At 50.3% G+C, this 25,613-nt stretch overlaps 11 protein-coding genes across 11 annotated transcripts; 4 read left to right on the top strand and 7 right to left on the bottom strand.

The window, feature by feature from the left end:
* Positions 1-31: 31 nt before the first annotated feature.
* Positions 32-1,635, bottom strand: CC77DRAFT_1044262 (serine carboxypeptidase; the record flags this gene model as incomplete). The annotated part of the gene is made up of 2 exons (XM_018527345.1): positions 1,617-1,635; positions 32-1,557 (listed from the first exon to the last, which is right to left on the bottom strand). Exon 2 carries the CDS (start codon positions 1,535-1,537, stop codon positions 32-34), a length of 1,506 nt encoding a protein of 501 aa, XP_018380538.1. The 5' UTR covers positions 1,538-1,557; positions 1,617-1,635.
* Positions 1,636-4,343: 2,708 nt separating this feature from the next.
* CC77DRAFT_1099387 (hypothetical protein) lies at positions 4,344-4,877 on the bottom strand (the record flags this gene model as incomplete). The annotated part of the gene is made up of 2 exons (XM_018530002.1): positions 4,344-4,763; positions 4,817-4,877. The coding sequence occupies 2 exons, from the start codon at positions 4,875-4,877 to the stop codon at positions 4,405-4,407; spliced, it is 420 nt and encodes a 139-aa protein (XP_018380537.1). The 3' UTR covers positions 4,344-4,404.
* A 272-nt stretch (positions 4,878-5,149) lies between these two features.
* CC77DRAFT_999883 (hypothetical protein) lies at positions 5,150-6,489 on the bottom strand. Its single transcript, XM_018536575.1, has 2 exons — positions 6,278-6,489; positions 5,150-6,227 (listed from the first exon to the last, which is right to left on the bottom strand). The coding sequence occupies exon 2, from the start codon at positions 6,200-6,202 to the stop codon at positions 5,534-5,536; it is 669 nt and encodes a 222-aa protein (XP_018380536.1). The 5' UTR covers positions 6,203-6,227; positions 6,278-6,489; the 3' UTR covers positions 5,150-5,533.
* A 715-nt stretch (positions 6,490-7,204) lies between these two features.
* Positions 7,205-7,654, top strand: CC77DRAFT_913781 (hypothetical protein; the record flags this gene model as incomplete). The annotated part of the gene is made up of 1 exon (XM_018533656.1): positions 7,205-7,654. A coding segment is annotated over one exon (450 nt), but the record flags the coding sequence as incomplete, so codon positions are not given.
* A 1,718-nt stretch (positions 7,655-9,372) lies between these two features.
* Positions 9,373-10,557, bottom strand: CC77DRAFT_1025190 (hypothetical protein). The gene has a single exon (XM_018526019.1). It carries the CDS (start codon positions 10,437-10,439, stop codon positions 9,708-9,710), a length of 732 nt encoding a protein of 243 aa, XP_018380534.1. The 5' UTR covers positions 10,440-10,557; the 3' UTR covers positions 9,373-9,707.
* A 1,567-nt stretch (positions 10,558-12,124) lies between these two features.
* CC77DRAFT_947225 (hypothetical protein) lies at positions 12,125-12,733 on the top strand (the record flags this gene model as incomplete). The annotated part of the gene is made up of 1 exon (XM_018535128.1): positions 12,125-12,733. One exon carries the CDS (start codon positions 12,125-12,127, stop codon positions 12,731-12,733), a length of 609 nt encoding a protein of 202 aa, XP_018380533.1.
* Positions 12,734-14,249: 1,516 nt separating this feature from the next.
* On the top strand, positions 14,250-15,186 carry CC77DRAFT_468772 (hypothetical protein). Its single transcript, XM_018531828.1, has 2 exons — positions 14,250-14,510; positions 14,564-15,186. The coding sequence occupies exons 1-2, from the start codon at positions 14,478-14,480 to the stop codon at positions 15,050-15,052; spliced, it is 522 nt and encodes a 173-aa protein (XP_018380532.1). The 5' UTR covers positions 14,250-14,477; the 3' UTR covers positions 15,053-15,186.
* A 2,057-nt stretch (positions 15,187-17,243) lies between these two features.
* CC77DRAFT_921178 (HET-domain-containing protein) lies at positions 17,244-17,576 on the top strand (the record flags this gene model as incomplete). Its single annotated transcript, XM_018533718.1, has 1 exon — positions 17,244-17,576. A coding segment is annotated over one exon (333 nt), but the record flags the coding sequence as incomplete, so codon positions are not given.
* A 1,676-nt stretch (positions 17,577-19,252) lies between these two features.
* Positions 19,253-19,821, bottom strand: CC77DRAFT_1013386 (hypothetical protein; the record flags this gene model as incomplete). The annotated part of the gene is made up of 2 exons (XM_018523834.1): positions 19,253-19,348; positions 19,402-19,821. 2 exons carry the CDS (start codon positions 19,819-19,821, stop codon positions 19,253-19,255), a joined length of 516 nt encoding a protein of 171 aa, XP_018380530.1.
* A 1,247-nt stretch (positions 19,822-21,068) lies between these two features.
* On the bottom strand, positions 21,069-23,198 carry CC77DRAFT_1013385 (nitrogen regulatory protein OTam; the record flags this gene model as incomplete). Its single annotated transcript, XM_018523833.1, has 1 exon — positions 21,069-23,198. One exon carries the CDS (start codon positions 23,196-23,198, stop codon positions 21,069-21,071), a length of 2,130 nt encoding a protein of 709 aa, XP_018380529.1.
* Positions 23,199-23,638: 440 nt separating this feature from the next.
* Positions 23,639-25,426, bottom strand: CC77DRAFT_947253 (hypothetical protein; the record flags this gene model as incomplete). The annotated part of the gene is made up of 4 exons (XM_018535130.1): positions 23,639-24,593; positions 24,647-24,803; positions 24,856-25,275; positions 25,336-25,426. 4 exons carry the CDS (start codon positions 25,424-25,426, stop codon positions 23,639-23,641), a joined length of 1,623 nt encoding a protein of 540 aa, XP_018380528.1.
* Positions 25,427-25,613: the final 187 nt, after the last annotated feature.

Below are 25,613 nucleotides of genomic sequence, written 5' to 3'. Positions count from 1 at the left end.
ACATCCTATCACTGTTGGTAGTCCTCCTGACTTAATTCCCCTCGGGCCATTCTTTGACCCAATCAACCAATTGCTTCAACACTCGATCCTGCACCTCTTTCACCCCAGCATTCACTTTCCCATTCTTAGTGCTTAAATCAGTCACATGACCACCACCAGGGACGACCTCGACAGGAACCTGCTCAGTGCTCTGCAGCGGACCTCCAGGCCTCCCTTTCGCCGAAACGCTGATTTCTCGCCATGGATCGTACTCGCCATTTACATAGATCAGTCGGCTTGTATTAGTGATATTCCAGCCTCCCAAGTACGCATTAACTTGCTCTGCGGTTCTCCCTGCTGCGATGCCGTATGTTTCGCCATTCGGTCCAGGAGGGAAGTATAGTCCGCATTGGCGAACCCAGTAGTCTGTTGTTATGAGGCGGGAAATGAGCGACGGACGTCCTGGGGGAGCGCCAACTTTCCAGTTTCCAAATGGTTCATTGCAAGTCATCCAGACCCATTGACGGCTCATGGCATTGCCCAGCGTCGTATCAGTGAAGAGCGGGGAGCTCGCGTTGTAGGTGTCGAAGCAGCCAGTATTGTCCGTGGTGTTGAAATCAGGGTACTCATATGAGGCGCAGTGATTCGGGAGTCTGGTCTCTTTCCACCATTTTGCGTATCCTTCGAGCGCTTTGTCGAGACCAACACCATCTTCGGACGGAAGGTTGGTGGGGGTGGCGTTTACGGCGTTTTCAATGTAGTCGCAAAAAGTGAAGAAGCCCGTGTTGTAGGAAAACTGATTACCCAGCCAGAGATAAGGCCCATGCGCCAGAGCAGCCATGAAGTCGTCATTATGAGCGACGTCTTGCATGCTAAACCTAGCCTTGAGTGCGTATTGCTCGTCCCGAGAGCCAGTGGTCAGGATGCTATCCATGTGGTCGATAACAAGAGAGATGTCTTTACTACAGTTCTTCGGCATGCCCTCTTGTGTAGGGAGGAAGTAGGCCCAATAGTCGTCAACAGCTTGAACTGATGCACTTGAGGCGTAGTAGGCCCATATAGTGCCTGGATCGAGGTTTGCAATCCATGCTAACAGTGCACCAAAGTAGCTACCGCCTATACCTATCCATGGAACATCTTTAGCGTTACTGCTAGCGTTCTCATGGGTAGCAAAAGGCAGTTGAACTTCACGTGCGAAATATGTTACATCCTTCATGCTGTTCTCGAAAGTAAGGTACTTCATATTCTCGGTGCTGAGGTTGGAAAAAGGTGTGCTAGTACCCCAGTACCGGTGTTCGAGAAGAATGGTAGCTGCTCCAATCTGCTCAGCCAGGACTCCAGGCGAGCCACTCTTGGTTAGAAAGCTGTAGTACATAGAAATATTAACTTCTCCAGGCGAAAAAAAGATCACTGGCGAGCCGGGGCCCCTCCAGTACGTCGTGTCGTAGTAGTAAAATTGATCAAAAGTCCCGAGACTAGGGTTGTTGTGATCTATCAATTGTTTGAAAGTGCTGTTCTTGTGGTAATGCATTTTCGGCGGCGGCTCGCTGTCTGTCATGGATTGGGCACAGCCCCAGCCTTGACAAGACGTTAACAACTGTATTCCAGGCTGTATCAGTAAAAAAAATAAAGCTCACCTCCATAAGGACCGCAGTCATACCAGTCCTCGCCGTAGTATTTGTCGACATAGTCGATGTTGTCATGTTGCTTCCGAGCTCGAGTAAATATAGAAAAGGCTGCTAATGTCAATAGGCTCTTCATGATACCTCTAGGGCTAGGTAATCAAGATATGGGAACAAGCACGATGTCGTCAATAGGAGAATGATGTGCAAATCTTCTTACATAAGTTCTAGCTTAAAAACCGCTTATCGAAAGCCCCATGATGACTGCACATGTCTTTATCTCCATGGTGTACATCTCACCGCATTACGGAGTAATCAACCATGTACTCCGGATGTTGTCAGCCCCTGTACCCCATCATCGCCCTCTACCGCTTCCGCCCAACGCCGCTCGGCCCGTCTCCAAGACGATCTTTCCAAGGTTGTTTGTCATGCGGATCCGATAATTGTTTTCAACATCCCGCTCAACTCTGCTTACCAGGCAAAGAACAAAGAAAACGGCCCGTTGCTCTAACGTGGGCTTCCTATTCAATTCTAATGATCCTGAGAAGGGGTCGATGTGAAGCGTTAGAGCCAACAACCTCGGTTACCTAGGTACACGGTTAGGCTTACGTCAGGAGCGGTTACACAGCATTCGGTGATAAGCAATCGATGGTCAGTGTAGAAGTTACTAGATATGGTGTTTTCCGTCTGCAGTCGCAGGATCGCAACATCATTTATCCGTCCCGAAGTCTAGTCGATAAGTGACTACAGCTAATGCCTGTTCCGACGTACGTAAGGATTTACCCTACACGTCGCTCGAACCCTTTTCTCAAAAAGACTACTTACATATCGTTCCGCTCGCATAACAAGTGCCTTCTTTCATCCACTACTCTCGCATACTCTAACAACAGCCGTAACCAGTATAACTCCATGTCTGCCTTACGGAGGACTCTGCGGCTCCAGATGGCTGCGCCTACACCGATTGCTTCAGCGTGCCTCTCGTGATTCTCACAACCGTCTCCTCGACAACATCCGCCGATAAAGAAGCAGAGTTTGTGCCAAAGATCAGGAAGACTGCCGAGATCAAAGGGAACAAAATGTTTGTACGGTACAAGCCGCGATCGGTGCCATTCGTCGAAAACAGTGCCCTTCAACACCACGGAGCCCGTCATGAGCAATGCGCGGAAACGAGCTGTGACTGATGTTATACAGCGAATACCATCCACGAGAACAAAAGAACTTACCGCTGTACGCATTACCATCAATATCTGGCAAGTACTTGTACGTGGCCATATCAGCCATAGATGTATGCGCTGCAGTTCGAAACTGGTGATCGAGGTAGCTGCAGGCATCTCCTACGTCCCAACCTCGCTCAGCACACCGCAGCTGTGTGAAGGCACAGTCCAAATGCTCGTCCATCCATTTAGAGTGCGGCGGTTCGAGTGTTGCTGGGTTCCCTAGAGAAGCATTCGTCCAGTCGATTTGACCACTGCTGATAGCCTCAAGAAAAGAGGAATTCATTGACGCTACAAAACGATGGCGATGAGATCTCATCCAGGTCAAGGAATTATGCCTGCCCCCGGTGTTAGAGCCCCGCCAGATGGCCTTGTTGTGCTTCTCTGACCACGCTACACCCACGGGTGAGTTGATCAAGTGTTCGGGGAGACTAAAACTGGGATCGTCCACCCACGTCCATAAGTCAGGGACTGTTATTTCAGCGCTCACGTGTCGTATGTGCGTTGAGGAGAAAATGGGTAGAAGGGTAGATGATGTCGACACCATGTGAGGCGCCAACATCGTGCCGTGGCTACCGGCCAACTCTGGTTGAGCGCACACATCTTGAACGGCAGAATTCGCAGGTGGTACGTGATCGGACGATGCGTTTTGTGGGGGGCAGACAATGCCGTGGAAAAGGTACGGAGGGATATCTGCGCGTAGTCCAAACGTCAACCGGAGAAGCTTCACACATGGCCATACTGCAGCTTACCTCGATTCCATCCGTTCACGACATCTTCCTCTCCAGCATGAAGAGCCCTATTGATGCCCCCGTGAACATGGATCTGGGCGCCTGCTGAGCGTGACACTAATAGGCTATGCTGGCGTGCCTGCAGTCGGGCTTGCTCCATCACAGACCAGGGAACGAGCACACGAGGTGAGGCATGCACACTTACCGCCACGTCAATATCTGGCAGCAGCGGGGCGATTCTCCTCAGCAAGCTCAATTGATCATCGCAAGTCATGTCCTCTTTCGGGCAGTTAGCTCGAACTACTCCGCGTCGAAAAGAGAATCCCTGGAGTCGTTCGATAGGCTTCTGAGATCTGGCGAGAGAGACGAGTGAGGCCGCAGCATTCTGTGTGGTCTGTGCTGGGATGCCCCAGAATGGCTCCAAGTCGTCATAGATTTGATCCCAGAATGGCTCGATCGAGATACCTCCTGACTGTTGAAGGCGCTGGTAAAAGACTCGAAAGCCTGGCGGTGGACATCTTCCTCGCCGTTGTCGGTATGATTCTACCGCTTGTGTGTATGTGTGTGTTTCTTGGGTCACCAAAGACTGGAAGTGGTGCTCGGCATCAGCAATAGAACGCTCAAGAGGATGTAATGGAGTATGGATTCTTGAATATACGATCGAGACTCCATACGCTACAACCACACTGAGAATGCATGTCATGAGCAGGCGGTGTTGCATGATTATAGCGAGTGCGAGCACAGTGAAAAGTTCAATGCGAAAACAGTAAGTCTGACATTCGTTCACATCCTTTTATATGCCTCTCTCCAACACCGCCCTTGTCCTCGATATTCTCTTCTACTAATCGAACGGCCCGATCATTCCTTACTCTCGGCTTCCTCTTCAGGAGCGGGTGCAGGCCCCTCATCTCTGAATAAGTCAATATAGGTGGCACGCTTCTTCTCCTTCATTTCGCCCTCTTCTTCCGGCGCGGGTGCGGGCCACTCATCTTTGAATAAATCGATGTATGTTGCGCGCTTCTCTTCTTTCGTCTCGCCTTCCTCTTCTTCTGGTGCAGGAGCTGGCCCTTCATCTTTGAACAAATCGATGTAGGTGGCACGCTTCTTCTCCTTATATTCTTCTACATCCTCTTCCGGCGCCGGAGCCGGCCCCTCATCTTTAAACAAATCAATATAGGTGGCACGCTTCTTCAAATTCTTAGGTTCTTCTGCATCAGCTTCAACAATTAGTACGGTTGTTGTCCTATCATGGGGCTGAAAGGAAACCTACGAGAAGCGGTTGCTACCGATAAGCCAACCAAAGCGATGAGGAGGAGGAAGCTCTTTTGCATCTCGGGCTTTGCGTACGGATAAGAATGTAAGATTTGATTTGTGGGTTTGTCTTCACACGATTCAACTGTGTTCGTGTAGCAAGAGACGAATATCTACGTGCGTTTCTGCGCAGCTATTTGTACGTCTCTCTGCTCGTAAAGATGAAGACGGTCTAATGCTCTTCTGGTCATGTAAACCCATTCGAGTTACGAATTTCGTACCAATGCTCGGTCATCTCCGGTACATGAGTTTGACTTCTGCAAAGTACACGCGGCCTACAGGAGGTATGACTGTACGGCAGAGTTGAACGAATAGCAACGCATGTCTCGAAAGTTTAACGAACTGCCGTCAAAATGTACCCTCCACTCTGAGTTACCGTACTTGTACTGTGTACTTGCTCGGTAGCTTGGCAATGGTTCGCCGAGCCGCGTCCTGATAGTTACGTACGTATCCAACTCGTCGCCACTCATCTCTTCTCACACTTGCGATCAACGATCGTCCACGTCGCTTCTCAAAAGACTATCCCCGCTTGCTCGATGGGTTCTGCGGAGGTACGTCCTAATTAAGCGTGGCCAAGCTGGATGCTTTGAGAACGGTCCGTTATCGGGGACGGGACGATGCCGCATACATTTCGTGAGCGCTAATCGCTCGTTGACTAAAGCTTCAGCTAACCCAACTACACTTCAGAAGGGTACACCAGCTTCGTACGTCTCTCCTCCAAGCTAGCGTTAAGCATGAACATTTCACCACAATGTCTGATATGTCCCTCGTCTGATGCCGTTGTAGGCATCACAATGCCTGTGAACTGCTGCCGGAACTGCTTTCTCCATGCAAAGACGCAGTGCGCAACATGCTGCTCGTAGGTGAACCATATGGTTCTCCCGGGCTCAATAAGCATTGATAGCTCGGTTCCGTTGATCAGGCGCTGCTTGCCATCCAGCTCCGTTTGGTATAGCCAAACACCCCCCGGGTCGGAACGAGAAGCCGTGGTGAACTCACGAGTGAGCTCGGAATCGATACATTCCGGTCTCAACCAGCACAGCTCGATCTCATCGAACTTGCAGTTCTGCGAGATTCCTTCGGCAGTTGTAACGCCGCACACGCATGAGGCATCATCTCGTATTAGTGTTGCGAGAGTTTGAGATCCGGCCGCGTAAGCTCCATAAACAGCCAAAATGGTAACAAGAACGGCAATAGCTACTCGTAAGATGAGATTCCTTCGCGGCTTGAGATCGTCGTTGTTGTATTTTGTGGATAGTGAAGTAAGCCCGACTCGCTCCTCTGCGGGTCCGGCTTCTACACCCATGCTCGATGATTTGAGGAAAGCGAAGAAGCGGCGAAACATCGGTTTTGTATATGTGTGAGATGTACTGTATGGTGTAAGGTGGGGTCTAGGGTAGATTTGTAATGGAGTACCTACTTTGGCTCCTCGTTCGATTGATGCGGCCTCACACCTCTTTTCCTAACTCATTGACTTGAGCAGCGAGGAATGGTATGGTTTGTAAAGCAGAAATGTACGCGTGTAGTCGAAGAGTGCATAGTATCATTGTTTGGCTGCAAGGTGGAGACTCTTATCTTTGGTGGAACGTCTTTTAGCTGACTTCAGCTGACATCATCTTGATCGAGGAGCAGAATTTGACCGAAAAGCGCGCAGTCTTTCTATTAAGCTTTCGATATTGAAGGTCTACAGTGATAGCGCCCGACAGGGCCGGCCCGCAGATGTACCGGAGCAAGGCCGTACGCACCTGGTGGAATAGCTTATTCTGCCCCAAACGCATGCAGCTTTGTAATGACACATACATCTACCCCTCAGTGACGAAGTTCCGAAGGTTCCGTCCTGCGATGAGGTAGTTCGTAAGCGTCTTGTTATGGAATTCATCGTCGTAGTTGATCGCAACAACGTGCAGCAAGTTTGATGGGCTTTCGATGACTTTGTACCTGTGCAAAAGGTATCGGACATAACAAGTTTCTCCTACTGAGCCATTGTGTGCTAAACACCATGGATCACTCGTGGCGTAAGCTACCTCAAAACGAAGACGCTGAGGAGTCAGAGGACCTGTTGCCATCAGGGGTTCCACACGGTGGAGTTCGCAGCAAACCTGTCCTGTCTCTCCAGCTGCTTTGCTCCTTCTTGAAGTACGCTGTGGTGGCTACCGTGTTCTTCGTTTTTGGCTTGATGTTCCAATATTCGCGAATAGAACAAGCTCTATCTGGTACGTCATCTTCCTGTCGCTAGAACCATTGCTAACACAGCATGACATTAGAGCCATCGTTCCTAAAGAACATCAATCGAAGTACACACCTCAATCACACAAACATTCCCCTCTTTGCAGAAAGTAATGGCGTCATCTGGCAGCAATCGCCTAGCCCAAAAGTCGATGCAGCATGGCATGCGCTGACCACGGGATATCCATTCCTGATAACAGAGGACGACATGCGCATCCTCGGGAAAGATCCAGATCGCTATATTAGCGTCCCCAAAGACTTCGGCTATGGCGAAAAAACGTTCATCACCCGATTCGCACATACGCATAACATCCACTGCCTAGACCACATCCGAAAACGGCTCTATCGTGAGCATTATGGTTATCCAAACGATACGATGGATTGGATCCACACGAAGCACTGTCTCCACGCTTTGCTAGATCATCTGACGTGCCACGTCGAGTACGATGTCATGAATTACATTTGGGTCGAAGGGGAGCCTACGGCGGATCCTGAGCTCACTTATAACCGTCAGTGCCGAGATCTGGACGCCATGATACGCTTTAGTGAGGATAATCGTGTTGATAAAGACCTGCGAGTATTTTATATTCAGCCAGCGGAAGGAGACCATATCTTCCCACCAAATTCAGAGTTCCGCATGTTAGAGAAGGAGTTCGATGAGAGCCATCCCAACCGTCCGTCAATGGAGGAGCGACGGAAGACTTACCGTAAAGCCTACGATGATGCGATAAGTTACTGGCAGGAAACGGGAGAAGTGCCTATCGAGGAGAGGCAATGGTAGATATCTACGAAAACATTCAACAATACCTGATATGGGGAAGTGCTTTTTCTCGCGAAGGCTTTACCTGGTAGAGGGGTAACAGCCTGGATGCATCCAGAGGTTGACAGGAGATTTTTCTAAAACATGTAAATCAATACCAAAGGTCTAAACAGCCCATGACATGAGACAAAGATCACTACCGGATATGCCTGAATGGTTTGCGAAGAAAAGACATTGACTAGACAACGTTGTCACACACACGGTATGTACAACATTGAGACCTCGAAGCATCAGCAAGCGCCGTCTCCAAATTCCTCAAGTTCCTTACTGCTCGGAGACTATGAAGTTTTCTGGGTCTAGACCAAGTGGCGAGTCAGCAGGCTAGTCTTCAACGGAGTCGTCATTTCCTACCAGACGCTCTAACAAAGCGATTCTCTCACTATCGCCGTGTAGGCCCTGACCTTCTAGAAGTTGCCTAAGTTCCTCGTCTGTCTTCGAATCCGAGGCGTTAAGCTAAGCTTCCTGAAGTTCTTGCTCATCATCAAGGATCTCGTCGTTCACGATACCCTATCTATCATCTCGCCGTCTAGGACATCATCAATCAAGATTCTGTTACAAGTAGAGGTAAACTTCGATTAGACGCTGAACATCTCAATCGTGGCAGACATTGGTAAAGAAGTTGACGATCTGGATGAGCATCTGGAGGTCGGCATTTGCGGTACGCGCGCGCTAAGAGTACCTAGGTACGGTTTGCTCGAGAAAGAGAATATTGAATAGATTGCTCAGATGAGGCCATGATGGTTAGAGGACAAGAGTCCGACTTCATTGGTAGGACCTAGGCTGACAAGGGGAGGCGCGCGCAAATGCGCGCTTGTGCAATATTGACCTGCCTAAGTAAGCTGGCAGTTTTGCAGACTGCAGCACGCCCTTGTCGTGAAGGAGGGTTATCCTAGATAATCGCGATCGTTCCTGTCACGTAGCTTGAGTCACGTCGCGTTCGAAAACGTATTAGCGTTCACGCGTGAGCTGTACGTCAGACCTCTCTTCCCAAGACAGAAGCAATATTGGCGCACCCGCCCAGCTTCTATAAATGAGGGAATGTACGTAAGAACAAAGATGCCGGGGCCGAGCTGCCGATTGTTTATTATGTCTGGGAGAAGGGTGACGCGTTTTGGCGTTCGCCGGATGAATGTGTCGCCAGAAGCGGATGAATGGGTTGGGGGCCAGATGCCGTGCTGCAGGGTAAGGCGGCCAGTGCAATTTCCTGGGTCAGGGTCTCAGGGGCACCCAACGCCTGTTCACGAACGATCATCATCAGGGTAATGGAAAAGCAAGAAACATGGGCTTGACGACATGGCATGGATGGTTTCTGTATGCAGTGATTGCGAGAGCTGCACGTTGGAAAGTAGGGAACTCAATTGTAGAAAGTGTCGATTTAACTCCATTCATGCCAAAGTATGTACAAACAAGGGTATCGGACGTTGAATAGTCAGATCGTGAAGTAGAGGTGGAAATCATGTCATTAAGTAGCCGACTCTTCTCAAGAAAGGGCAAAGAATCTAGGAACAAGAAGACCACCGGGACCACACGACTCCCTCCATAGGGCCAGTAAGCATTCCAACCAAGGCGTATTACAATACCAAGTATATTAACCATCGAAATGCTGCTGCGACTGTTATTGCGCAAGGAAGCAAGAGTCCGTACCGCCAACACCGCGCTCCCAATCCTAGACTGAATCGTGATGCAGAGTTGAAGTCGTAACCCGTGAAGCCATGTTTTATTTCCTCCTCTTTCCAAAACTCGAGAAGAGACTAGCAGAGACATGGAGAACCATATCCCGACAAATCACTCAAGAGCGAACCGCTTACAAGAAAGCAGCGACGGCACCAGCGATGGCGAAGAAGCCAACGGTGGCCTTGCCAGCGGCACCAGTGAACTCAGGGGTGGCAGGCTTGGTGGAGGTGGGCATGGCACCAGTGCCAGTGGGGTAGGGAGCGCCAGTTCCGGCAGGGACGTGGGGAACGGTGCCGTTGGAGCTGGGGTACATGGGAGCGGGAGGAGCAGCCGAGTATCCAGGGGCAGTGTGGGAAGCCTCAGGGACGGAAGGCTTCTCAGAGGAGACAGTGGGCATGGGGACAGCCGGAATCTCGGGGGTAGGGGTGTGGACGTAGGTAGCAGTGTACTCAGGGATGCTGAGGGTGGTGCTGCTGGAGATGGTGTAGGTGGAGGCACCGTAGGTGATGGTGGTGGGCTCAGGGCAGACGTAGCTGGTGGCGTGGACAACCTCGGTGGTGGTGTAAGCGGGCTTGGAGGCGCTGTAGACGGGGGCAGCGGAGCTGGCCTCGTAGGCAGGCTTGGAGGCCTCGTAGGCGGGCTTGGAAGCCTCGTATCCAGCGGAGGAGGTCTCAGCGGGGTAGGCTGGGTACTCAGCAGCGGAGGAGGCAGCCTCGTAGGCAGGGGCCGAAGAGGTCTCGGCGGGGTAGGCCGGGTACTCAGCGGCAGCCGAGGAAGAGGCAGGGACAGCAGGGTAAGCCTCGTACTGGGGAGCAGCAAGGGCAACGGCGGCGAAGCCAGCAATGACGGCGAAGGAACGCATCTTGATTGTTGGTTTGGGGGGTGGTATTAAAATACGGAAGGTATTAAGTTATAAGGCGTTGGAGGTCGTTGGAAACGAGTGTGATCGGTGATAACCGTGTATTAGTGAGTGTAATGAGTGTGTGGTAGAGAATCAACTGAGGAGCAGCTGGCGAAGACATTATATAGAACTATACACGAGCTGGCCTTACCAAGAAAGCCAGCATCTATGAACAGGGGCGCTTTGGCATAGTTTCGCTCGTTTGGCAGAATCGCGAAAGCTCTGGCGTGCCGGTGGCGCCGTTTGGTGGACTGTGCCTGGCGATAGTACGGGATAGGGGAACCTGTGGAAAGGTTCGACATGGGCCGTTGTGAGCTGTTTATTGATGGATGTCGAACGGACCAATGAAATGGTAGACGACGCGCAGAAACGAAATGAGCTTGACAATTTCCCCTGCCAAGGGGGCCTTGCCGCCTCAACACATCGCCCGTCGTCCTAACCGCTTTCGCTTCAAGTGTTCGACTTGTGCACGCAGAACATGTTCAATCGCCCGGTAGATACCTATCTCCGGTCTGTGATCCGCACCTGCATATCAGCTCGGAACATAGGAAAGGTCGCGCGACCACGTCAAAGTGTAGTTTGCATTGGGATAGGTGTAGAGCCACTGACTGTGACCGTCACAATGAACACCTGAACAAAGCGATGATTAGGGGCTCCTTGCTAGTCAGCATCGAAATATCGATCACAGTGGAGATGGCTAATCGTGACAACATCTGGAGCAATCCCCGCGCCCGAGCAAAAATAGCTTCCAGTGCTGATAGGAGAAGGGCCAAATTGGAGCGGTCTGCTGGTGTCGAGGTCGTTGTTCAACGATGGAGCGGGGACGTGCGGGTTCCTGCATTGTCCTTGCATCTAGACCTGGGACTAGATCTAGCGAAGGGCCGACAGCCCGTCCAGTGTCGCACGAATTGGCAGCCATCGAAGATGTCGCGGAAAGTTACTGCCGAAGTTTCTGTGATGTCTTGGAGGCTGATCAGTTTCCAGCTCTTTCTCAGCTCTTGTCACACCCGGGCTCGTCTTACGAGAGCCATCCAGCGTGTAGGTACGCACTCGTTGACGAAACGGTAACAGCGCAATCTCGCCTCCAGTATTCCCAAGGAGAGGCGCATGAACTAAGTGAGCGCCACAATAGTAGTCTCAGGTTACGCATTAGGCGCGGCACCTACTTGGGCATGAGTGTTTTACTGGAGAGCAAATGACGTGCCGCACAACACGAAGGAATCCCAATTTGTTCGCATTATCATATTCCACAAATGGCTGTTATTTCCGGGTAATCGCTAGAGGATAATTGAGTCGGTAAACGGTGAGGCGTAGTGTAAAATTAGGGAGGAAGCTACGGTGAGGGAAATGGGTGTTCTTGTCGCTTCTAGCCCGTCGTGCCGGAGTGACGCCGGCCACGCGAGAGCCCCTCGATAACGCAAGACCGACTTTGACTTCACCACCAACTCCAGGACTCCACGATTTGAGCACACCACCGCGCTATTCGATACCTGTACCGCAGGATTTTCCGGACCTGTATACCTTTCTTGCGGGGTGCCAAAGATCTGCTTACTTGTTAAGCTCACATCCTTAATCCCACTCTAGTTGCATCGACTGCATGGACTGTAGGAGCAAGCGGTGCATATTCAAGCATTTTCGACAGTAGAATGCCGAAACCATCAGGTGCAGTGCCAAAGGGATGGGATGGGCAAACCATCTACCTCCACGCACCTTCCTACTCGAAGAAGCTTGGTGGTGACAAGCTCAGCGCACTGATACTGCCAAAGTCCAATCTAGCGCCCGATACACAGGTTTATAAGCCTAAAGGACCATACTCAAATGTCAAGATCACATCAGTGACAGACTCTACACACCCTGCACATGGACAGCATGCGCTATATGCTAACCAGCATCTACCACCAGACTCGTTCATCCTGCCATACTTGGGCTATGTGCACGACCAGACTGACACTGACGAAGCATCCGACTACGACTTATCACTCGACCGCGAACTAAGCATCGGCGTAGATGCGTCAAAGATGGGCAACGAAGCGCGATTCATCAACGACTACCGGGGTGTCTGCCCCGCACCGAGCGCCGAATTCCGCGATATATTTGTGGACATCGGGAACGGGAAGGTGGAGAGGAGAGTCGGTGTCTTCGTGCTGAGTGCTGGCAAAAGTGGAAAGAGAGCGAAGGGTATCGGGCGTGGACAGGAGATCCTCGTCAGCTATGGCAAAGGATTCTGGTCAGATCGACAATCGACTGAAGAATGACATGCCTGTGCAGCTGCTTTCTCCAAATGTCGCAATACGTCCCATCACTTTGATGTTTCTTAGCCGAACACTGGTACACGTTTGCTTTTCGGAAAATTTCTTGTCGTACAACGGGAGTTCGAGCAACGACGTTAAATGATCAGCGCGTTTAGGCCTTTGATCATCTGAGACCAAACCATCCCGAACAATACCACCGTGTACGTATCATGCGAAGTCCATAGTTGGACCATGACGCTTACTTGAGGATCTGCGAATACCGGAATGGCAGAATGTACAGTTGCGGCACGTCCGGACGATGATAAGCCATGGTCTTATTTCCGCTTTCAATGATTAGGCTATACTGGACACGGGCATCGTAAGCCTTGGAGTACGCATGCCGACGTGGCACTTGAGCGCAACGCTCCCCTGTGGCGCGAAGGATCAAGGGTCTGTTCTAGAAGCCTTGTCGTGGTGCTTTCCGTGAACCTGATACGCTATATGCGACGATCATATTTCGAACAGCCCTGTTATGCCCATGTCTTTAGTTTAAGGCTTGCACAGGGACGTCACACCAAGCCGAAACCCGGATACACGTGGGACTGAGCCACTAATGTGGCGTCAAACCTGATTTTTTGTCTTGTGCTAAGTCTGGCTTTTAGCCTCTAGCCACGCGGATCGAGAGACTACGAGCAATCAAACGCAGCGCCTATTTTTCTTTTGGGATTTCTCCAGGAGAGCCACATCTGTGACATTGTTGGGCACTGTGATTGCGCCCTGGGCTGCAGCATAGTCGACCAATGTTAGCACCATGCTGATGTGACGTCGGAGGACACCTCCGCGCCGCCCCAGGAAGTTTTCGCACCTATTGTTAGGAGTCATTTTTATTTCAGCAGAACGTCATTTTGTGTCATGCATGGTATTTTCGCATCATGATGGGATTCTGATGGAGGGTTGAAAATTCGCATGCGAAAATATCCCGCCTCGGGTCTAGTGACCATTGCTACCCACAAGTGGAAGGCAGAGTTTGCAGGCCAGATTATTCACGAAAACGCAGGTACCCTGTGCTATCACATTGTTCAAGGCCAGTTGTGTACGATCTTGCTACTGGATCGCGATCCTGCACCATGGCCCTTATTTCAGGTTCTTACCAGTGACGTTATGTCGCTTAGTTTACCTTTCAGAGCGACATGGAGATCAGCAAGGGGGGCCAGCTCCGCCAATCACAACAGGACATTCGCGCAACCCCTGGCTATCCCGACAGGGTTTTGCGAAACGGCCCCGTTACCCAAAGGTGTCTGGACACACTGACCGCGGAAAGACGGATTCAGCCACGCTGTGTTTCGGAGCAGGTATGCTACTCGCACGTCATGGCCTATTCCGGGATGTGAATGCGTGGCCCCATCGCAAACTGGTTAAGTTGCCAGACATTCCCCAGACCGAGTGGGCATACTTTACTCGACCGCAACACTCTGGAATATTCTGTCACCGTCATCCGTCGTAACAACCGCATCTCAGCCATCACCGGTTTCTCACGATACCATCACCTTATCAATCAGCAATTCTCCACTTGGTTCCACCACCAAGAACTTTTACGTACCCACACTTCTGGGGCTCCGCCGATCTCTTAGCACCTACGCACCTTACGCACTTGGCATTGTCAACTGGTATTTCTATCAAGACCCCGAAAACCCCACATCAACAGGAATCAAATATCCCTCCCCGTCTAACGACACGAGCACCAAACAACACCACACCAGACTACACCATGGCACCCATGTCGAGACCCACATTATGTAGAGTGAGTTTCTCCGAAGTACATCCCCCCTAACATATACTAACATGCTCATGTAGAACGAGTCGATGCAAAAGTACATGCTTCTCTCAGCCCAGAAAGAAGCTCTCCAGCGCCGCATGGCTATGGAGATTCCTTTCAACGCACCTATGGCTGCCACTTCCCCGGAGTTTCAATCTCTTTCGTCATCGCCTACCTCACCAACAAAGTACTCAACGCCGTTCCCCGCAGCCAGTGAACCCGTTACCGTCAGCTCAAGGACCGGCGGAACCCCGCGCAACAGCATCGACGACATGCACACTGAAGAATCCCACAAGCTCGCGGAGATCAACCAACAAATCGTCGCTACACTCACCGAACTCATGAATACAGAATGTATCCGCAACGACGAGAAGCAGCGTGCCTGGGTCCAAGGCCGCCTCATGGAAGCCGAACACCAAATACGTCGTGAACGTCGCCGTCACTCGTCAAACGCTGGCGGCGACTTTGCAGACGCCATCGCACAGCATCTCGAGCTTGGTCTCAACACTTCCAAGACTTGGGCGTAAACTCCCGCCTTGACGCACGTCTGTATGAAGCGATGACGTGAGGCTTACGATGATTACGATCGTTCTCAAATCTTGTACTTGCGATGGGCGCTTGCTTTTTGGCTGGCAATGGCGCAATGGTTCTGAAATGAAGTGCTCAAATCAGACACAGATACCCCCTTCGGTGCATAGCATCAGTTCGATGGAACTGCTAGGTTCCCGAATCACACTCTGTATAGTTAGTTTACGAATTCACGATCACTATATTTGTCATCATCACTGTTCTTCATGCTGTCATGCTGTCCCGTGCTTTTACGCCATAATTATTGCGGTTCCCGCAATGTTTCTTGTATAGTTTGTTTTAGGTCACCCCAAAATAACCCTTTGCAAGCGTACCGGAGAATTCGCCGGTACAAGATGTCCTATCCAATTGGAAGTGTTCGCGGCGGACTGGTGCGCGGTCCCTGCATCTCCTCGTGCAGCGTGCTTTTTTGTGAGTTCTCTCCACACGGAACGCTGACGCGTGATGGTTATGCTCGACAGTTAGGATAATATCAAACTGCATTTTCCAGCGGGGTCGCCCCTTGCTTCTGTTATCTCAACCACTACAGCTGATGCATAGACATCGATAACGCGGATGTCATCCACCAAGCATGCTCCTTCTCGTTTCTTCTAATGGGTGCCTCTGACGTCACACCACGCTTCCCCTCAATAAGCAGCACCAGACGCGACACACCCTCCAAAACGCATCCTAACGCCCAGCAACCTGCCGTATTCTGGTTCGAAGCCGTTCATACTCCTCAACAGAAATTCAAGCAGCGAACATGAGCGGTTCGATCTCGCTCTGGGGCTAGAGAGTCTGCATTATCGGTCCGTATACATGCAGCATGGGATCGACATCGCAGCAGCAGGCTTGCGCAAGATTATCTGGCCTCTACCCCTCATTTAGGAAGGGAGATGTATGGGTGTGGTTCGGATGCGGGGCTGTTGGCTTTAGTTGGCCGTTTTGAGGGGGCTGGGAGAAGAGGCTTAGGGTTGGCAGGGTCTAGGCGTGGTTTGGTGGTGTGGTGGTGTGATGTGGTGTGCTGCGATATGGCGTGGAAGAACGTTCTCGAGCTGGATGCACAGTCGGAGAATCTCGATGGATTGTGAGTTGAGCCTGTGCTGGGGCGATATTGTGTTACCGTTGGTACGTAAGCTTTACAGGCTCGTGTAATGATATGAGATAGTATCTGCGTTGCGCGATGATGGATGAGTCTTGTCCAATGAGGTATGCATCTGCGATGCCAGTATCGAGGCTGGAATTTGCTCGCTGGATATAAGGCTGAACCTTCATCGTTGACACTGGAAGCAGCGCCCAATTCCTTGACCATGGCTCACCGTTTTCCGCTATCCGATGACGAAGCTCTGTTCTGCATCACTACTCTCAGATGCTATATCACAATGTTGCTTCTTTTTATATAGCTAGATAATATGAAATAGAGGCTCTCCGTGCGGTTAATTGATAGGCTGTCGTTGCACAGCCTGCCTGTTAGAAGGCGCTCTTTCTTGGCATAGGCAGCACTCAGAACGCATCTACAGCCCCTCACTCTCAGCCTTTCGCAGTCTTCTCATCTAGAACAAACTCCTCTATTTCTCTATTGTTAGCTTGCGACAGCTGTCTTGGTAGTCTTTGTCCCTTGTCTTTCGTTTCAAATACCGACAGGCTTTATTGTCGATCGCAAAGCCCCTCACAACTGTACAGTTGCCGCTCGTAACCACATAGGTGGCCTAAGCTTATGACTCACTCTATTCGCGTAAGGTGCTGGATCTCGTGAGTATGGGCGAGAGCGTTAAAACTACACTACTACAGTCTTCGTGGTCACCGAATCCAGATGCGCTATACTGCGAACAGTGCTTGCAGGTGGACAGATCCTTCAACGATATACCGAGCCTAGTGGTGAGTGATCAGACTCACAGAGTGATCTGGTCCTTGAAAGAGGATGCAGACCACGCCAAGAAAGATACGACATGTCCGTCATGTAAAGCTTTCCTTGACATAGTGGAAACAGAGGATATCGGAACTAAGGATATCATACTATGGTTCGACTTTGAAGAGGCAATACTCTCAGGATTCAAAGGCAGTGTAAACCCTTATCTGCTCCAGCGCTCCGAATATCCTTTGCGGCTTCGGAACGATCCTCCCGCTTCTACTAAAGCCGCGAATCTTCCAATTGAAACGATCAAAGCATGGATACGGACGTGCGAGCTTTCGCACATAAGCTGCAACGCCCAAGAAACCACAATGTCGCTCTATCTGGTTGATGTGGTCGCGGAGTGTATCAAGTTTATGCCAACAGCACGGACAAACTACGTTGCTCTGAGTTATGTCTGGGGCAACGTTGAGTGCACCAAATTGAATCGCGAAAACTTGAACGCTCTCCAGGCCGCTGGGAGCCTGTCATCCGAATCAGATATCGCTATAATTCCGCACACGATAAGGGATGCGATGCGTCTAACAGCAGAACTAGATATACGCTACCTATGGGTAGACTCCCTATGTCTAAGGCAGGACGATCCTCTTCTTAGTCGATACTTGAACCAGATGCATAACATCTACCATAATGCATATTTGACAGTTGTGGTGGCAGACGAAGATAACGCAGACGGTGGTATCACTGGATACGAAACCTCTTCCACTGGCCGCCAATTCGCTGATCAAGTGGTGAACTATCCGAACTACGTGCTTGGCCTTAGCAGGAAGACATCGCCCGATCGTCTCGAACTTCCATGGTTTTCGCGAGGTTGGACCCTACAAGAAGGCTTTTTTTCTCGACGGGCGCTAGTAATCAGCGATCGCATCCAATTTAGATGTGCAGAAAGTTATTCAAGAGAGGGTACAATCGTGGGACACAATGCCTTCCTGCCGTCGAAAGAAATGAGAACAATCCTGGAGTCTATTTGCCAATCGCCTACTGATGTTCATTCCATGGGAAGTTGGTCTTCTCGACTTTCAAGCTTCAATAGATGGCAAACGTATTCAAAACTAGTACAAACCTTCTCTTCCCGAGAATTTTCGTATGATAACGACATCATGAAAGCATTTTCAGGTGTTGTAAGCTTTTTCACGAATTCCAACAATAGCAACCATGCCTTCAGTACAGAGTTGCTATATGGCCATCCGGTACATATCCTTCCAAAAACGCTCTTATGGATCACGCAGGAGTTCAACATAAGAAGGAGGAATTTATCTCCACGTCACGATGGATCGCCTGCCATCCCAAGCTGGTCTTGGTTGGCCTGGCAACATAAAGCTGAGCCAGAACTGTCGGAACTGTCTGAGCATTTCTCGCTGGAGGAATGGGACCACTTTATAGACCTCGACCTACCTACAATCATCCAGGCACAATGCAGCACTTGTATACAAACGCATAAGATGGAGATGAGAAGATGCAGTAACAGAGCAGCTCTGGAACGTATGGACCCAGATCGCCTGGATCCGTACCTGTATATCAAAGCACAAAGAGCACATTTCAGCTTACTAGAGTATTCAGAAGGAGATGAAGAAGAAGGCGTCCTGGTACGTTTGGGTGACGTGAAGAATGAGGATGAAGAACCCAATGCCGTAGGAATGATTGTTTTCGACATCTGGCCTCCAGAACAGTCGTTGGATAGAGACGGTGCTTTCTATTTCATTGGGATGTTTTGTCAAGATGACATCTATGAAGTTCTCCAAGTGAAGGCACTTTGTATCAAACCAGTTGGCAATCGCCCATTTGTATTTGAGAGGCTTGGTGTCGCTGAGATACGCAAAGACGAGTGGGATTCTATTGCTTGGTACGACGAGAGCATAATACTAGGCTAGCTGATAATATATCACTTCCTCAATCACTGGTACTTCGTACCATTCGAATTTGGGACGAATAATTCATGGTCATCAAAAGCTTCGTTCCCTCAAGATGTAGATGGTTTCGCAAATGAAGAAGGCCACGTGGTCTCCGCGTGACTTTCAATCACTCGAATTACCGTCGTATATATATACTGCATTCCAGAAACAAGCGAAGGGCTGTATTTTTTTGACATTTCTCAATGTAGCGGACAACAAGAACTTTGTCTCATAAGACTTCCCAACATGCACATTCAAATGAGCGTACTCCTTGACCTAACAACAATACGTCCCCTTAGTAGACATCTCCCATCTCATGAAAATCGCTCCGTGAGCGCCCACTGTTGGGGCGGTGTCTACTTGCACCTATAGTAAGAGGTGCAAAACCCTCCTTGGAAGCAGATAGAAGTATCATACTTGCACGATCCGCAATTGCAGATCTTATAGGGGCCCTGGTAAAGGATATCAGTAAGTTTTGCTGGAATCGCGTGCGGCCACTGTTTACCTGTGAAGAGTTGCAAACAGCGCCGCAACCCACAGTATCCTGACGAGCCATCATCTTGGCGCTGCGCGGTGTAATAGCTGCGCGTTCCTGCACAGGCGCAGCAGAAAGGTACTCAAGGCCAGCATCAGCCTCAGGTATCTTGCTCAGAAGTGCGTGTGTGTTGGCGATAAAGCCGTGATAATCAGCTGGGTTGGTAGTGGCAAAATCCCCATTTGCAGTTGCGTCAACGTAAATGCATTGTCCAGCGGTGGAGGAAGAGTACAGGCCTTTTGGGCCAAACTGAGGATACTTGTCCTGTACGCTGGTGCTGTTGAAGGTGTTGTAGGACACAGCAGTGCAAGAGTCGAAACTGCCAGCGGTAACCACCGGAACAGCGAGGAGGGTAGCGAGACCGATAGTAATGGCTTTGGACAGAGTCATGATTGGGTTGGGATGAGGTGGTATGGATAAGAAGCAGTGAGAGTCCTTTGAGGAGAAGAGAGTACTGTTGGCTGATTGCTTAACGACTGCTAACAACGAGCACGAAGCCCTTCTTATACGTCAACTCGACGACAGCAACCACGAATGATCGTACCACCGCGTCTTTTCCCCTCATCTTGAGTTGGCGATGTTGGTCAAGCTTCATTGGAAGTTCCAGACGAAGTCAGTCTACTTGATTGCGAAGGATCTGGTTCCCAGTATTACCGTCAAACCCGTGCGTGTAGAAGCAGCGCCGTCGGCGTGAAGCAGCTCATTCATTCGACCGGCCGTATCTCGATCTCTTCTTGGCTAACAACAAACTCATATTGCAACTGCATAGTCTTAGATCCTTCTCTCACACAGTACAGCCTCGGGTGAATGTATACGGCTAGATTTGCGATAAATGTCGGGCGTAAATCGGGCGTAAACCCAAGACGGATGTGAGAAATCAAGATCCGATCCGGGTGTATTCAGACCATGGGCCGAACCGCTCACATGCGGAAGTCTGGATCTATATAGGAACGACCTTAACTCCAAGGGGGTAGGCTAGACATACATAGAGCCCGGTCGTAGCTTGGGGTCGGGCCGTCAATTCCCGCTCCCTACTCCAATGATCGCTTCGAAGGCACAGCACTTGTTGGTAGCTTACTTGCTCCTTGTGTTCCGGTGAGTCTTGTAACGCATGCGCGACATGGTGTTTTTCAGCTTTTCATAGAAAGCATCCATTCCACTCGAAGCGACGTAGAGAGAGATGCTTTTAGGCAGCATTATGGAATGCGCTGTAGTTTTATTTCCGTCAAGCATAATGCTGCAGCTCGTTTTTCCATCTTTGCAACGACCAAGTGGAAAAGGCTAGCTCTCATCCTTTATCGCTTTTCGCTTTTGTGTAAGATCGGAGCTTCTGACTGCGATTTGGCGAAGATACACAATGCCTAGGTTAAGATTTCCTGAAATGTGGTGAAATCGTGTAGAAGGAGTTGTACGACTGTTCTTGGACGCATCGGAGCGTGCCCTTCATCCATACAATCCCCGTCGTTTGGCCTCGTATGTGCTGACTTGCAGGGCGCAGAGCCAAGACCAACTAGAAGCGCAATTGACATGGACGGAACAGGAACGGCAACATGACTTTGAGTAATCCTAGACTCAGCGTCGAGATTTGTGACAACTATTGAGAAGTCATAACGTCAACGATACTGCATGATCGCGCCTTATGTCATATCCGGCTGCCCAGGCAGAGCGGCGCCATGAGTACTGTAACCACCATCGAAGTTGCTCTCGTCTACTGCACTAAACCACGAATGTTCAGCCAATCCATCATCCCCTAGCAGTGTTTCGCTTATTCCTTGACCGAGATATGCGACAGGCGAATTCGAGCCATTTGGTACGGATCTAGAGTTTTGGGAGCGACCTGCATCAGCACCGTAACGTGTTTCATTGCCTATTCTGCTCTGATGACCGTTCGCGGCCGAAGACGGAACATTGTCATCAGGAACGGCCTTCATCAGCGTACTTGAAGTTAGATCTAATGATATCAGCGCTCTCTCGAGGAAGTCGGCCGATTTGCTAGAGAGACGTATGATCCATCTATATTCATCCAGATGGGCTCGATATTTCACTGATTCTTCTCTATCGGGAGATGTCACCCACAGAAGCGAGATGAAAGAGCCAATGAGTACGAAGTTGTATGTGGATGATGAGTACCAAAAGGATTGGAGATGTTCTGGTCGGAGCGATTGAACGAAGGCGAAAGCAGATGTGAGTCGGCTTTGTGCAGCCTGGCGGCATATAGCGCGGATTTCCGGACCGTCTGATGGAGACAATGAGCGAATGATACGTCGGTGCAAGGTCATTTCAACTGCGTAGTAGCCAAGGTGGAGGTAACCGACGCTAGAGAGCTTCCTTGGAGCTATGTCCTGCATCTTGAGCGCAGACGGCATGTTGGCGTACCATTGACGTAGTGTAAGCTGTAAAGGCTTGGCTGCTTCAAGTAGCGATCTAACGCCTTCCTGAGTACGGCTGGCGAAGTCGCGCTCAGCCTTCAGAGTGTAGAAAGTCGATAGGATCTGTGCCAGAATTTGTGTGAGTTCTACCATGTAACAAAACATGATTCGTCCTTTTTCCACCTCGGTACTTCCGTCTTCGTCATCCTCATCGGCGGCGTTCTCTGGAAAGTCGTCTTCAGTCAGGGGCTGCACATCCCAGTCTGTTGGCGTGACGTGTGAGGGGCGACCGTGTATAAGAGAACCCCATTTGTCCTGCATAAATATGGCCCAGGCCAGACGCTTGCGCAGACCACGCTCCCAGTCCGGTATGTGCCAGTTCGTACAGTCGAGTTGGAGACCCATGTCCTGCCCGAGACCGACGAGCTGGCATGTCAGCGCCCAATTGTTACCCTCTGGCCGCTGGAGGAGCAACAAGCCTGCCTGTATAGTCGAAAGTTTAGGCCTATGGACAATGTTGCTGAACGACTTCATTGCTAATCCTTCCAGATGCGAAACATTCGGTTTGAGTTGCAATGCCAACTCACTAGAATACGACCACCAGTTCAGAGCCAGGAGATATACTGCTGCCAGAAGCGGGGGCGAGAACTCTCGGTGGGTTCGCTCATACTTCTCTAAGAACACTTTCTTGTGCAAGATTGGGAAGCTGGGATGTACGATTCTAAAAAAGAGACGTATCAACGCGGAGCCATGTGGTGCTACGGCCATCTCGATAGCGTCAAGATCTGGAATGTCATTATGACTGTTGAGCGTGCCGGCATCAGGTGATAAGACGAATATTGTTGGGTCGGTATCATCAACTTTTCTTAATATTGGATGGCCAACCAAAGAATCAACGCCAGCAATCGATTGAAGTGGCTCGAGTGCCAACAACAGACGTTCGTACTCGGAAGTAGAACCGACAAAACGACTGTGCCTATTAGTCTGCAGGCCGAGCGTTTTCTTTAGGAGCGAAGGCCCGCGTAGATTTGCATAGTCATCGATTGGCGGATCCTGTCGGATCCTGGCTGCAATCTCTTGAGGAGATGTAGAAGCTGCAGTACTAATTCCATGATCGTTTACAAGAGGTAGCTGGCCGCGAATGGTCCCAATGGGCTCAGAACCCTCGCTGATAGCGACAGCGCGCCGTTTCCGCGGTTGCGGATTTTCGTTGAAGGTGCATTCCTGATCATGGAACTGACAAAGAACACATGGTGGCCCGCTTTCTGATATTTCGCACCGTGACTTTCGTCGACGGCACGGATCACATGGGCGGCGCGATTTGGACTTGGTAGTCTGGGCGTTGGTTACACGTGGGAAGTGGTTTGGCGGCGAGTTCTCAACAGGCATGAAGTTCATGCTTGCATCTCAGCATGCAGTGTTCGTCCGTCTCGACAACAGACGGACGACGCCAAGTCGTTGTTATTGGAGTCGCGGTCCTGGAGACGCGTCTGCGTGACTACTTCGTAAAGTGGCTGGCCAGGGTGTTCTCTCCATGGATCCAATGCATCACACTACGGCCCTGGCTTGATGCATGTTGAACGTAGCTGCTAGCTCCACTGGGAAGTCACCTATGATGTGGATGCGATGGGCGCTGAGGTACCGGCAGGGAGGGTGAAGAGTCAAGCTGAACAAGAGGCAGCCGAGGTCTAGCGCGAGAGAGCACTGACCAAGCGGAAATTAATCAGCGGCATCGCTAAGAGAACACCAGATCTTCGCTACTCATCCACAACGTCATACACGGAAAGGCAGAAGCAGATATGAATTGGTCTCTATTGAAACTTCTAACACGACATTACTTAAGCCATATCAGCTACTCCCTTCTCCTTGGACACAAGTGTCTCCTCATTCAATGGTTCTTCACCTTCCAGGATTGGCGCAATCGCCTCCTTTTGCGGCGGATACACCGCACTTTCTACCAACGACCCTGTTGCTGGCGAAATATACATGCAGATGATGTAGTGCGTTACTAGCGAAAGGCAAAACCCAAAGATCCATGCGAATGTGTATACTTTCCATGCGCCACCGATATCTAGAGTATTGTCGATACTCTTCGCAAAGCCAGGGAGAAGGGGAGCAAATCCTACAACAAATGACACATATGCTCTCCAGTTCCAACCGCGGTTGTACCAATAAATGCCACGATCGGTATATAGCTGATCCACATCAAGCTTGCCCTTCTTCACGAGGTAATAGTCGCTGACCATGGTACCTGCGAGAGGACCCATGAGACATGAGTAGCCACTCAGGAACGAGAGCAAGCCAGACGCACTCTTAATGATATTCCATGGAGTGGATACAATGCAAAAGACGGAGATGATGATAGTAGCCCGGAAGATGTTGACGTATTTTGGTAGCATACCAGCAACATCGTTTGCGAACGGATACGTATCTGCTGCGATTTGGTTTCCGATGGTGGCAAGGAGGAAGCTGGCAGATACAAAGAATTTCGCAGCTCTGGAGTCGAATTTGGCGATGACGTCTGGCATATACCACTCAAAGTCGCCCCATATATAGGAATGAGCATCAGTGACGAAGATGGGTGTCAGCGCTCCTAATGTTCCAATGATGGGTAAAGCGAGGAACTGGTGGTAACCCGCGAGTTGGTTCTTGGAGAACCTGCCGAAGTCTGGCATGTTGACGGCTAGGGACGAGAAGAGTCCAACGACGGCATTGAGTCCAGTAAGGACTGAGTAGGTCGTGTTCATGTAAGTTGAGGTAATCTCCACTTTTCCCTTGATGAGGGGACCACCACTGGATATGAAGTCAGCGCTATCTAAAGGTGCATTATGCTCAGAAACACTCACCCCTTGGTCACAATCACGGCCCAAAGGAACAATGCGAAGAACGTTGGCGGCACGACGATGCCCTTGATCCAAAAGAGAACGCGCAACTTCGAGATCGGCATAAGGGCAAGCGCGGTCTGGAGAAACCAGTATAAGAACAAGCAAAGCAAACCAGCCGCTACGGGACTATCAGCAACACGCATGGATATATAGAGATTGATGAGACATACAGTTTATACCAGCGCTCTCGGGAAAATGATTCGGAAAAGTGATAAAGCTTGGCCAAATCGCCTCAAGGCAACGTTGCAGGAAGTTGCTTGCCTGCACTGTGAGAATAGCAGCCCACATCATCGCAACGAAGGCTCGAATGCAGATCGCTGGAAACGAGCCATACATGCCAAAGACACTTCGGATGACAACGGGGAATGATACAGCGTACGTGGCGCCCATCTTCCCAGTGAGTGTTATGACCACACTGCAAATGGCGAACCCAAAGAAGACGATGGGTATCGTTTCTCTAGCCGTGAAACCCAGCGCCATGACACTGCTGACGGTGGACGCCAAAGGAGGGGCGAGCATATCCGAGCACCAGTACGCCCAGTAGTCAAGCCCACCCCAGGTACGCTGTTGAGGAGGAACCGGATCAAGATCTATTGTTCACCTGAGGGTTAGCCTGGCTCTGATATATACATGTACCATCAACTACATACCTTTGTTTGACCAGCGCGACCCATATTTACCGCTCTCAAAGGGTACCCTCAGGTGAAGATGAGGTGCAAGCCTTGCTTTAAGCACAGACATGGTCATAAGTAAGATAATACAACGAATGCATTGGATTTCATTTGAACAGAGCTACATTCGGCCTTTATGGAGCTCCACAGTCTCGATTGCTGAATCGCGACAGCTACATGGCTGTACCATGATCGCCCCCAGCTTGATAACTATATCAGTTCCTATCTCGGAGGTATTCGCCGTTGGCGCGGCGGGG

Source organism: Alternaria alternata, assembly GCF_001642055.1.
Source record: "Alternaria alternata strain SRC1lrK2f unplaced genomic scaffold CC77scaffold_27, whole genome shotgun sequence".
Taxonomy (NCBI): domain Eukaryota; kingdom Fungi; phylum Ascomycota; class Dothideomycetes; order Pleosporales; family Pleosporaceae; genus Alternaria; species Alternaria alternata.
Note: the sequence above shows the minus strand (reverse complement) of the source record. Positions and strands in the feature narration are given on the sequence as shown.